General features: G+C 35.0%; 1 protein-coding gene across 1 annotated transcript in view; it reads left to right on the forward strand.

Moving 5' to 3' along the window:
• The window catches only part of LOC142342004 (uncharacterized), a 45492-nt gene that overhangs the window by 12242 nt on the left and 19983 nt on the right, over nucleotides 1–13267 (forward strand). The window contains exons 3-9 of the mRNA XM_075393188.1: nucleotides 1562–1671; nucleotides 5394–5456; nucleotides 8050–8418; nucleotides 8712–8884; nucleotides 9207–9246; nucleotides 9325–9498; nucleotides 12523–12778. Coding sequence (XP_075249303.1) covers nucleotides 1562–1671; nucleotides 5394–5456; nucleotides 8050–8418; nucleotides 8712–8884; nucleotides 9207–9246; nucleotides 9325–9498; nucleotides 12523–12778 — 1185 coding nt within the window. The remainder of the gene's footprint in view (nucleotides 1–1561; nucleotides 1672–5393; nucleotides 5457–8049; nucleotides 8419–8711; nucleotides 8885–9206; nucleotides 9247–9324; nucleotides 9499–12522; nucleotides 12779–13267) is intronic.

A 13267-nucleotide genomic window follows, 5' to 3' on the forward strand; every position in this document is an offset into this window, starting at 1 on the left:
GTTTAAATAGGTTTTTGTCTAGTCAATAAAAATCCTTCGAATTGTGTCAGGACTTGTCCTGCTATGTTTTTGTTTTGTCGTCTGACGCTCTTTTTACGTTTTTTCTAGAACATCATGTCTCTGGAATTTTTCGGTGACTTGATTTCTTGATTTTTGTGTTACCTAAATTGCTCTTATTAATAGCCGCCCTCATCTTCTCAGCCGGCTATTATAGCGCTCCTATTTTTACAATTCAAAGAATTTGAATTGTATTGGGGCGCTGTCTTTTTTTTAAGATCTGTTCACACATTTTCATGATTTTTGAAGTCAAATTGGAGTAGTGATTTTGGTCACGCCAAAACAGGAAATAGAGCAAAAAAGCGAGTGGTTTTGCGGCGTGAATTTTTTTTGCACTAATGTTAAATTAGAGTGAGAAAACGGTGTTTGAACAAAAATTCGATTTCTCGGTAGTGGTTTTTTATTCACATGCGGCAATTTCACTCTGATTTTTACTGTTTTTTTTGGATCGGCTTTTTTCTAAATGATTTTCCCAATCCATTCACAGCTCATTCTAGGCCTAGTTTTTTTGTTTGAATTAAATTTTAATTTCTCGCTAGTGATTTTTTTTGTTCACATGCGGCATTTTGACATTGATTTTCTGTTTTTTTCTTATTTTTTCGATCTGATTTTTTTTAAAATGGTTTTCTCAATTCACTCATAGTCCATTATAAGTCTAGTTTTTCTGTTTAGTCAATGAAAGTTCTTTGAATTGTATGTCAGGACTTGTCCTGCTATGTTTTTTTACTTCGTCGAATAAAAAAATGTTTCGCTTTACCTCATTTTGCCGCTTTTTCAACATTTTGCGTGATATCTTTTTGACTTCTCTAGGCTAGTTTCTCTCTTCTTTCATTCTGCTAAAAGTGATTTTGAACATCAGTTGCTCAGCAAAGCAATTCAAAATGAACAGAGTCAGTATAAAAAATTGAAGTCGGAAGTAGAAACGGGATAAACCCATAAAGCCCAATTTTAGATGCCCGCTATTTGAACGTTGTTCCTATAAGTCTTAGTTACCATCTCTAATGCTTATTGGTATTGATATCAGCCCCTGTAGCCTCTCTCTAAGAAACAGAAGTACGTTATGTTCAACTACGAAATGCCATCAAAATAAATCGGACTTAAAAAATGTTTTTGTACAAAAAATTTTTTTTTTCAATATCTATTCTTTCAATCCCAATCATGCTTATTGGAATCAACGGCGGCTATTTTCCGGCAATCTGCCGGGTATGTTTCAGAAATTGGCTGTTGCTTAAATAAAATCGATTGAAGTTGATCGAGCTCAAGGGCCTCACAGCCGAGTGGTTAATGCTTGCGTTAATAACGCCGGAGAGCGGGGGTGCGAACCTCTCCATTGTCCAATCATTTTGTTAAATAGATTTTTTGCTTGTAAATAGAAGTTGCTAAAGCAAAAAACTGTAATTTGAGCTGCAAGTTCTTGCTAGCAGTGAGATCACCAGAAAAATAAATAGCTCCATAATGGTCGGGAATCTATAACTGATTTCTCTTCAAATAATGAGTTTTTCAGATGAGAGTAGTGCCAGGCCTAAACGAGGGGGAGGTCGCAGTGCAGCCCCGAAACATCAGCTGGAAGAATCGGATGATAACGAAGATGACGACGATGAACAAATTCAAAATGTTAGAAGATTTTGAAATATATACATCTAGATATTTAATAGAAATCAAAGGTATGTGCTAAGTCATGAATTAGGTAATCTTTGTATTGTATCCAAAAATCAATTTACATACGATTTTGGATATTTTTGCTCAAAAGGGGCTAAAATTATTACCAAATGAACCTAAAGCGTCTTAATGATAACAAAAAGCTGCTCAAAATATCAGAACTCAAGGAAGTCCAGTTCTATTTTAATAATCCTTCACTATTTGAATACTATTATGAGCAACTTAATTTCGTCTGAAATTTCACAATTTTTGATTTTTCTTATCAGTCTACAACATCAAATCAACGAATTGTTTAATAGCCGCCCTCATCTTCTCAGCCGGCTATTATAGCGCTCCTATTTTTTTTTTTACGACTCGAAGAGGAGTATTGGTTTTCTTAAGGTTTTTTTTTTTACCGGAAGTACTATTCGTTCAGACGCTGTTTTGACCTAAAAGCGAAAGTGAGAAAAATTGCCGTGTGAACTAATTTTTTCTGAGCGAGAGAAGTTTTTTGATCATGCGCTGCGTTTAGTGAATGACTTTTGACTTTGAAAAGTAGTTTTTGACTGAATGGCACATATAGATAACCGTTTTTAGCCGTTTTTTCGTCTAAGTGGCCGATTTTTTGCTTGTAATTTGGTTTTTTGAAGCAATGATTTTTATTCGATGCTATATTGAAATGTAAACCTTGGAAATTAATAACACAGCGCTTTGCAGAGCCTGAAAACGCGTTTCAAGTTCAAAATTGGCATAAATTTCTTGATTTTTTAATTAATTTTTGGCTTTTTTCCTATTATTTTCTTCATTTTTGGATCTTTTAGCCGTCTTTTTGTCAAAAATCAGTCAATATGACAACTTTTCGTTGACAATTCATATACTCGATGCCACTTTTTACCTCGATGTAATTTTGTTTCATAAAATTGTACATATGCTAATCCGATTTTGGTAGTTTTTTTCCGATTTTCGTCAGTTTTTCGTTTGTATTTTGGTTGTAATTGCTAGAAATAGTTTTTTTTGTGCAATATGAGGGACTTTAATTTCGTTTCAATAAAAATTCATTCATTTTTTGGCGTTAAGTTTTGAAAAAACAGTTAAAACTTTTTCATAAATGCAGTCTTAACTTAAAAGTTCTTTGACCATTTTTTTGCAAAATGTTTCAATGTTTCGTGTTCATGAATTCTGCTTTTTCCTGCTTTTTGTTCTCTTCAGGAGGATAGATCTTTGTATCGGATGACTAGTTATCTTTTCTATGTCTTGAATGCTGAACAATGAAATGTATTCGTTTTTCTTGAGTTTTTTAAATTGACTTTCAACTTTCAAAAATCAAGAATGACTTTTTGTTACGGTGTTCATTACATTGTGCCCATATTATTATTCTAGTTAGTATCGTTCTAGCTTTGTCCTGGCACCTACATTTATTTTCGGTATATTGATTTTTTCAGTTGTAAAAAATCAATGATTTCAGCTTTTCTTTAGATTTTCGTCATTTCTTTGGTTTGCAATTGATTTCATTCAACATAAGGCAGTACTGAGAGTTTGATAGCACGCTTTTTCCAAAATTTCCACTTCTGACTAATTACTACAGCTTTCTTTCGGCCTTGGTATTAATTAAAACGATTTTTTGCCTTTGAATATTATGCTGCTTGTGTCTTTTCTATGATCAATTTTATTTTTGATTTAGTATGAAATCATGTTGTCTAGCTTATGTACAAGAAGGAACAGGTGTGTTGTTTTTTGTCTTAATCGCAGTGATTAGAAGTGTAATTATAGGTGTTTTCTGATTCTTAAATTTGAGCTTTCTTTTGTGAAAATATTAAAATTAGTTTCTAAGATTATTATCTGCCGTTTGCTTTCACGATCTTTTTCAGATTAGAATATTGAATTATTTGAGGGCTATTGATAACCTTGTCAGATTTTTCAGACCATCAGGTTTTTCGACCGCCTTAATTATTTTGGATTTTTTAACGTTACCAAACGTTTTCAATAATATAAAATTTTGCTGCATTTTGTTTCTCTTGTTGACAGTGGTTTAAGTTTCACCAATTTTTAGAGCAGACCTGGGGAGGTAGTGAGTTAATGGTTTAATACAAAAGGTAGTGGCTTCCGTTGCAATTACGGTTTTGTTAGTGAAGTTCTGACGCTTCGAGTCGCTTCCGGAATTCTTCCGGCTATGTTTTTTTACTTCGTCGAATAAAAAAATGTTTCGCTTTACCTCATTTTGCCGCCTTTTCAACATTTTGCGTGAAATCTTTTTGACTTCTCTAGGCTAGTTTCTCTCTTCTCTCATTCTGCTAAAAACGAATTTGAACATCAGTTGCTCAGCAAAGCAATTCAAAATGAACAGAGTCAGTATAAAAATTGAAGTCAGAAATAGAAACGGGATAAACCCATAAAGTCCAATTTTAGATGCCCGCTATTTGAACGTCGTTCCTATAAGTCTTATTTACCATCTCTAATGCTTCTTGTTATTGATAGTAGCCCCTGTAGCCTCTCTCTAAGAAACAGAAGTATGTTCAACTACGAAATGCCATCAAAATAAATTGGACTAAAAAAATGTTTTTTTTTTTACAAAAATCTTTTTTTTTTTCAATATCTTCTGTTATTTCAATCCCAATCATGCTTATTGGAATCAACGGCGGCTATTTTCCGGCAATCTGCCGGGTATGTTCTTCATTGCAGTTCTACAAGATGCTAAGCAGCAAAGATGCGATATTTGATCTAAAAATATTCACAAAGTTTTGAAATTAAATTATGTTTTTGGTTCTGTTCAGATTTTCTATTTTAATTGAAGCTGTAGGCCGCAAAAAGCAGTGTCTGCTCAATCATTAAATTTCTTTTCACGTTATGGGATCCGCTCGTAGAATTAAGTGATATTTAATGTAGATAGAAATATCTTAAGTTTCAGAAATTTAACTCTAGTTGTTTTTATTCAAATATGTTAAATAGCATTTCCAAAGGCAGACGGATGTGATACCAACAAGCCTTTGATTTTACCCGTTATTGATTTTGCTTGAACAAAAATTTAACAGTCAGTTTGAATAAAAACGATGAAAACGGTTTAATTTTGGCAGATTTATCAATTGCTGTTTTTCTGCTCTCCAATAGTTCTCCAATATTTTCAACTCTAGAGCAAAAATGCGTTGTCAACCTAAAATTTTGTTAGACATTCACTTTATTAATTGCTCTCAAACGAAGTTTATAGCAATTATATTAGACCTGTGGTATTTTTCATGCAATTTTTTGCTTGACCATTTTTTGTCTGGGTTGTAATTTAATCTTTACTGCAAGAGTAAAAACAGGTAGCGCCCGAAGGACATTAAGAGCATTAGGGGCAAATGCAAATAGTCGAGCCCCCTCATTTCCTAATCTTTATGTAAGGCATAAGGGACGCTAAAATTTAACACGAATGCGCATTTAATGTTCAATGACCCTTGAATGTAGCGCTCAACCCCTGCTGTCATTTGCAAGCAATTTTTTGACGACCTTTATTTGTTGTTTTTACTTTTAATAGAATGCTATTTTCAGCAGTTTTGGCAGCAATAGAAGAATGATTATAAAATGTCTTGAGTTTTCTTTGCTATTACAAACCAGAAACTTTGTTGTGAGTTTTCTACATTACGTGTTTTTATCAGGATCTTTGGTTGTTTCCTCTTTCGTTGATCGAACTTCTCTATGTACAAGTATTGAGGTCTTTTTAGGGCCTGGGCAGTGACGAAGGAAGCAGCGACGATGAACTGACATTAGATCAAACTCTAGATAAGGTGAGAGGTCTGAGTTCGTTGTTATTCACGGACAAACACGGGATGTAAATGACCAGAAAAAATTTAAACTGTTTATATATAAATTAATTGTTAGTTTAATAAATTTAAACTAACAATTTCTTTATTATAGCTGCAAAGCTGTAAGCTGAGCGGAGCTATATTGCAGTGCTCTTGGTTTTACGACTCGAGGAGTATTGGTTTTCGTAAGGTTTTTTTTACCGGTACTATTTGTTCAGACAGCGTTTTGACCTAAAAGCGAAAGAGTAAAATTGCCGTGTGAAATAATTTTTTCTGAGCGAGAGAAGTTTTTTGATCATGCGCTTCGATCAGTGAATGACTGTTCGACTTTGAAAGGTGTTTTTTTTGACAGAATGCCGCATATAGATAAACATTTTGGCCTTTTTTTTGTCCAATTGGCCCAATTTTTTGCTTATTTTTTGAAGAAATGGGTTTTAATAGAAGCTGTATAATATGTGAACCTCTGAAATTGATACCACAGTTTTTTTGTGAGTCTGATAGGGCGTTTCCCAATTTTTGAATTCATTTTAGCTTTTTAAATTCATTTCTTCAATTTTCGATCTTAAAGCTGTTTTTAAAAAAGTCAGTGCACATGGCAGTTTAACTTTGATACTTCATGCATTGATTGAGTCTTTATAACGTGAAGTATTTTTGTTTTTTAATAGCCGCCCTCATCTTCTCAGCCGGCTATTATTGCGCTCGTATTTTTTTTTTTACTTCGTCAAACTTTTTTTCGCTTTACCATTTTGCCGCTTTTTCGACATTTTGCGTGAAATCTTTTTGACTTCTCTAGGCTAGTTTCTCCCTTCTCTCATTCTGCTAAAAGTGAATTTGAACATCAGTTGCTAAGCAAAGCAATTCAAAATGAACAGAGTCGGTATAAAAAATTGAAGTCAGAAATAGAAACGGGATAAACCCATAAAGCCCAATTTTAGATGCCCGCTATTTGAACGTCGTTCCTATAAGTCTTAGTTACCACCTCTAATGCTTATTGTTGTTGATAGTAGCCCCTGTAGCCGCTCTCTAAGAAACAGAAGTATGTTCAACTACGAAATGCCATCAAAATAAATCGGACTTAAAAAATATTTTTGTACAAAAATCTTTTTTTTTTCAATATATTCTATTCGTTCAATCCCAATCATGCTTATTGGAATCAACGGCGGCTATTTTCCGGCAATCTGCCGGGTATGTTATAGAATTGTGCACATGCTTGACCGATTTTGACAGTTTTTTTGTCCATTTTTTCATTTCTTATTTGTTTTTTGTTTTGGATTTAATTACTAGAAAAAGTCATTTTGTGCACTACCAGGGATCCTACTTTTACTAATAATGGAATTATTTTATGGCGTTTGTATTTGAAATTCTGGAAGACTTTTCATGTGCTAATTCGAAAAATTTTTTGACGATTTTCGATCAAAGTATTTTATTGCTTCCATTCTTTGAACTATGTTTCTACATTTTGCTCTTTCCAGGAGAATAATTGATTTTTTAAATCCAAAGGTTAAAGGCTTCTTCTGCTTCAAAGTTGTCTCTATGTAATTTGAGAAAAAATTGAGAACTTTCACTGTTTCTAAATTTTTTCTGTTCTTCAAAAATAGAGAGGTTTGTGAGCTCATTAAGGTTTGGCTGGTATTTTGTGGTTGGATAACTAGTTTTCATTGCATGAAATAACGGTTTTCGTTTCTATGTGTACTTGTACTACATAAAAAATAAATTTAATTTCCTAAATTTTATTTGTTTTGGGGAAATTCTCTTTCGTTGTTTGACTTAAGATTAGTGTTTGCTCTGCATTGATGCGTTCTGCATGGAGACATTGGCTATTTGAGAGACCAGTTCTTTTGATATATACGACTTCGAGTCGTTTCCGGAGTTCTTCCCGCTATGTTTTTTCTGTTTCATCGTGTGACGCTCTTTTTCGTTTTACATTTGGGCACGTAGCAATGCTGACAGTCAAATTTTCTGACCGACTTCTTCCTCTCACTAGCGGCATTTGCGCGCGTGGCGTTATTTCTCACTCTCTTTAGCGAACGTTTTTAAGTCATCTGCGTGATTAGATTTTGGTCATACGGGACTTTCCTCACTCCTTAATAAAAAGGCCTCTATGGAATGTGTTTTGAACAATATTCATTTATCGCGAAATGTTTTTCACATTGCTTTTTGAGTGGTGTCGATTTTCAATTTAGATCTGTATCTGTTTCTATCTCTATTATACGGCACGCAAGTCTATTCTTTCGCGCTTATTCCGACTATTTGCCGGCTATGTTAGTTGTGAGGAAGTCATTAATGGAAGTTGAAAGCTAACTTTTGTGTATTAATTTTTAAGATAATCCTCCCTTTCGGACCAAATGATTTTAACCGACGTGGGAACGAAATCAGGTTATAAATATAATTTGTTATTAATTGCTCTCGAACGAAGTTTGAAGCAATTTTGTAAACATGCGAAAAATTTATCTAGGCTACACCTCCTGAATTAAATTGCCCCTCCTGTCGTTTGAGAGCAGTTTATCCGACGTTAGTGGATTTATGTTTGTGAATAAAACCATTTTAACAATTTAGCCACAATCGAACTGTTTAGTATGGCAAGCAACAAGAGCTGACATCAGTTGTTGAAAACATTGGCACGACCACAGTCAGGCAGCCTCTAATATGTGCAGTTTGTCTGCTAACTGAAGGCGAACTAGACGAATACATAGTGCAATGTGACAAATGTGGCGTGTCCGTCCATGAAATGTGCTATGGCGACTACCCTGAGTTAGACTCAGCTTCCGACACCCAATCAGAGTCCAGTAATGGATCTGAAACTGAGCCCTGGTTCTGTGCGACCTGCCTCGCTGGGTTGCAGGAGCCGCCATTGTGTGAGTTGTGTCCTACAAGAGGAGGAATTTACAAAAGGACTGATTGCAATAAATGGATCCACGTAGTTTGTGGGCTGTATATACACCAGGTGTGTTGGGTTGCGCGTATTAGGTATCACTCCTTTAAAAAATAAAAACCTATCGATGTTATCTTTAGCCTTATAATCGAATATGATAATTTTACCTTCTAACGGCTCTTATTTTGTTGTAAAAACAGTCCTTTGAAATTATGCCTTCATTCAGACAGGCAATGATTTATTTATTTAGAGCTTTATCGTATGGTTTAGTGAAGTCGTAAAATAGGAATATACAAATCAAGTCTACCAAAAATTTTGTACTAAAGCTATTTTTCGCAGCTTAAATCGGTATTTTACCAATGTAGGTCTCATTTGGGGAGACAGAAAGGCTGGAGAACGCGTGTCTCCAGGTTATTCCATATCAATTGTGGGGTGCTAAGCAGTGCATGTTCTGTGAGGACCCGAGGTATGCCAGATCTGGTATCTGTGTCCAGTGTGACGCTGGACGTCTGTGCAAGACATACTTTCACCCCACTTGGTAGGTAACAACGAAGCATTCAATTAATCAATTTGGCTTCAAGTAATTAATTGCTCTGGAATGAAGTTCGAAGCAATAATTGTCGAGTGTCTTTTTTACGCAGAATTTTTCCCGGACCGTTTTTGTTCTAGAATGTCCGCTCGCTTGAGTGAGCTGACTTTTCGTCAAGAGTAACGGGATAAAAAGCTATAGCCCGAGGGCATTAAATTGATATGTAGCTCGAGAGCTGTTCATCTGACGTTTGTCGGTTTATATTTATGGTTTCTGAATTTCATCTGATTTAGAAAATTTCATCTAATTTCTGAAAAAAATTTGATTTCAGCGGCCAGAAGATGGGATTCCTGGCTGAGCCAGAAGCTTCTGTGAGTATGATTTTCATTTCACAATTTATGCTCTCAACTGCTGTACGTGCTATGACTAAACATAAAGTCCCTTTTCAGGAGAGTCCTAGTGCAAAGAGAGACCAAGATGCGTCTTCTGCAAATGAGGATGGCTCGTCCTACATCTTTTTCTCCTTCTGCAAAGTCCACTCTGACTCAGACACCGTTAAATCTAGGCAAAGAGCTTACAAGGCACTACAGAAGCAGATCGCCAATTTTACCTGCTGCATGACTGTGAGTTGAAACTATTTTTAATAGCCCCCGTCAGATTCTCGAACGCTCTTTAGGAAGAATAATTGTATTTCTTTCTTTTCCCAGTCCAAATCTTTTAGATTGTATTGTCTTTTTAAATTGTTCTCGAACAAAGTTTGAAGCAGTTATTGTAAACACGTTAAACCAATAATAGTGGTAATAGTCTTTCAAGTGCTTGGGGTGTTGAAGCTGATGGTAAGGCCTAAATTCAAGGTGAAACGGTTATTTTTCAAAATTTTTAAGACCAAAGTGGTTCTTTCGGCTGTTTTCACTTTTTTATTCGATGGGTCTTAAATCGACGTTTGTCAACGTTTATTAAGGTTTTTTCAGGCCATAATATATATTTATTTTCATGTCTATTTTCAGCTATATGTTTTGGTAATAAGAACTTAAACACCCAAAATTATTTTGGGCAATTTTTTCATTTTTAATAGCCGCACAGCGATAGCTGGGGCTATTATTGGCCTTCTCTTGGTTTTTTACAATTCAAAGAATTTGAATTGTATTGTTGTATTGGGGCGCTGTTTTTTTTAAGATCTGTTCACACATTTTCATGATTTTTGAAGTCAAATTGGAGTAGTGATTTTGGTCACGCCGAAACAGGAAATGGAGCGAAAAAGCGAGTGGTTTTGCGGCGTGAATTTTTTTTGCTCTAATTTTAAAGTAGAGGGAGAAAATGGTGTTTGAGCAAAAATTCGGTTTCTCGCTAGTGGTTTTTTGTTCACATGCGGCAATTTCACTCTGATTACTGTTTTTTCGATTTTTTGGATTGGATTTTTTTCTAAATGGTTTTCCCAATCCATTCACAGCTCATTCTAGGCCTAGTTTTTTGTTTGAATTGAATTTTCATTTCTCGCTAGCTGTTTTTTTGTTAACATGCGGCATTTTGACATTGATTTTCTGTTTTTTTCTTTTTTATGATTTTTTAATGGTTTTCTCAATTCACTCATAGTCCATTCTTGGTCTAGTTTTTCCGTTCAGTCAATGAAAATTCTTTGAATTGTACGTCAGGACTTGTCCTGCTATGTTTTTTTTCGTCGTCATGATTTTTGTTACGACCATATGACGTCACAGCCACTTTTTGTTGATTCGTTCATGCAATTTCAACTGAATTGCATTTGTGACGTCATTTTCCGCTCTTAGTGGAGCGAGTTTTTTTGTTCATGCGCGTGATTAAATTTTTGGTCACACTTGACTTACCTCACTCTCAAAAATGACTTCCTCACTTTGAAATTGACTTTTTTTTTTACTTTTATTCAAAGAGATAAGGTCAAATGGGTGTGTGTCACTCTAAATGAAGGTCATTTGAGATCAGCTAATAGAGGCAGCAATAACTTATACAGATTTTTAATCAAAATATAACAGATCAGCATTCAATGAAAAGACGAATTTTTTTGGTCTGTCTTTTTTACTGTTTTTTTTAGACTGCCGATCTACGAATCTATTGCGGCTATTTTCTGGCAATCTGCCAGCTATGTTAATTTTTTATAGCTGCGAAGCTGTAAGCTGAGCGAAGCTATATTGCAGTGCTCTTGGTTTTTTTGTTTCGTCGTCTGACGCTCTTTTTTCGTTTAACATCTGTTCACACAGCAAAGCTGAAAAAGTCAAATTTTCTGAATGACTTCTTCCTCTCACTAACGGCATTTCGCGTGACGTCATTTTTCACTCGCTTCAGCAAAAGTTTTTAGGTTATTTGCATGATTAGATTTTGATCATACGTGACACCTCACTCAATAAAATGACTGTTGCACTTTAAAACTTAAGTTTAATTTGAATTTGTTTAAGGTCAAAGGAACTCATATGTGCAGTAAAGGTCCCTAATAAGAGGCGTCTGTGGAATGATTTTTAACAAGCTTTATTAATTTATCGCTGAATGTTTTTTAGCCTAGTTTTTTGAGCGGCGTCGATTTTTGCAATTTAGATCTGTATCTGTTTCCATCTCTATTATATGGCACGCAGGTCTATTCTTTCGCAGCTATTCCGGCAATCTGCCGGCTATGTTTTTCTTTTTTAAGGTTTTTTTAATCTTCAGTGGTCATTTTTATAGAAATAAATAAATGGTTGTGATTTTATTAAAATCGCGAATTTCAGCGACTTCGAAGTTAAAACTGCATTTCTCAAAAAAACATTTTGTAATTTATTTATGACCTTCAGGAGCATATGAATTTTTAGGAGATTAAAATCGGTTACTGGGTTTTTTCTAAAGACAGAGAAATGATGTTGACAATGTTTATACTGCGAAATTAAACGAGTTTGCTATAAATTTTACAATTTTCAAGCTTGATCTTTTTGTCTCTTCAAATTTTTCTACATTTAAATTGCTTAAATTTGTCTTTCAGGTTATTAGTTTTAAGAATTTTAGCAATGCTATTTTTTTCCAATTTCTGATTCTATTTTTGACTGGAATTGTTCAATTGGTCTGCTGTGAAGTACAGTTTTTAATTTCTCATTCAATTCGTTGGATTGTTTTTCAAGACTTGTCCTGCCATGGTTTTTAATTCGTTTTTACCTTTGATCACGTTTTTTGTTTCACGTCACGACCTTCACGTTTGGTTTCTGACTTGCCTCATTCGCTGTTCTACTGAATGGATTTTAAATTCATTCATTCCATGAATTACGCAATATAGGGAATTCAGTCAAGGTCAAAGGAGCGAAATTGAATAAAACGGGATAATCTGATAAAACCGGGTTTTTAAGTTAAAATCCATTAGGTTATTGAAGGTCATTAGAACGATTGCTAGCTGACATTAATTTTTCGCTTAAAGCCTTCAGTTTAGACGCCAAATTTAGTATAGTAATCTACATTGGGGTCAACAGTGGCTATTTTCGGGCAATCTTCCCCCTATGTTATTTTTTTTGAGTGCTGACATTAATGGTTAAGTATGATAACTCTCTGGATATTTTATGAAGTTCGATGACTTAGCTAAGTGGTGTCTTTTATAAATCGTATGAGGATTGAATCTAGTTGCTTAAAGTTAGGCTTTACCCTTATGAAACACTTTTCAGGGCAAGATAGAACGACAACTTGAACGCCAGAGCGCCAATTACATCGAAAGTCGAAAAAATGTCGACCCTTGGTTTCCAGAAACACCTTCACAGAAACTGCTATCTTCTCGACCCGAACTGGCAAGAACGTTAACTCGTAAGGCGGAGGAACTTGGAAAGATACACAAGGCCATACCTCTGGAATATACAGTGAATGTAACTAATAAATGGTACATGGCACCTGCTTTCGACGTCAATTTTGCTGCTTACTTCCAAGGTTTGTAGAATCAAACCACGTTTCTCTATATTTTTATAATGCCTCAAAAAGAGCTCAAAAATGAATTACTGTAATATAACTGTTTTGTGATATACTTATCAGATTGTGGTGTAAATTTTGGTTTCAAGATTACTGAAATTCCATATCTGTCGAGAATGTTAATTAATTGCTCTCAAGCTAAGTTTGCAGCAATTAATATTAGTCCTAATGGTCTCTTGTGCAATTCTTCTTACTACCGACTCATCATCTGACAATTTTTCGTCTGCTTCTTTGAATTTTTGTCCTCAAGATGCGTGAAGAACAGGTAAAGCCCGGATGGCATTAAGTCGCTGAGCAGTTCTCTTAGAGCGTTATGTCTTACTAGTCTCTAAGTATGTGAGTGACCGAACTGCTAGGAGAAATAATGTAATGGTGTGAAGGGCGTTTCTTAAGAGTGACCCCACCTTCAACCCCTCACTCACCCCCCCCCATCTCGTCCACCGTGCTTCA

This window comes from Convolutriloba macropyga, chromosome 1 (assembly GCF_964194025.1).
Source record: "Convolutriloba macropyga chromosome 1, txConMacr16.3, whole genome shotgun sequence".
NCBI classification, from domain to species: domain Eukaryota; kingdom Metazoa; phylum Xenacoelomorpha; order Acoela; family Convolutidae; genus Convolutriloba; species Convolutriloba macropyga.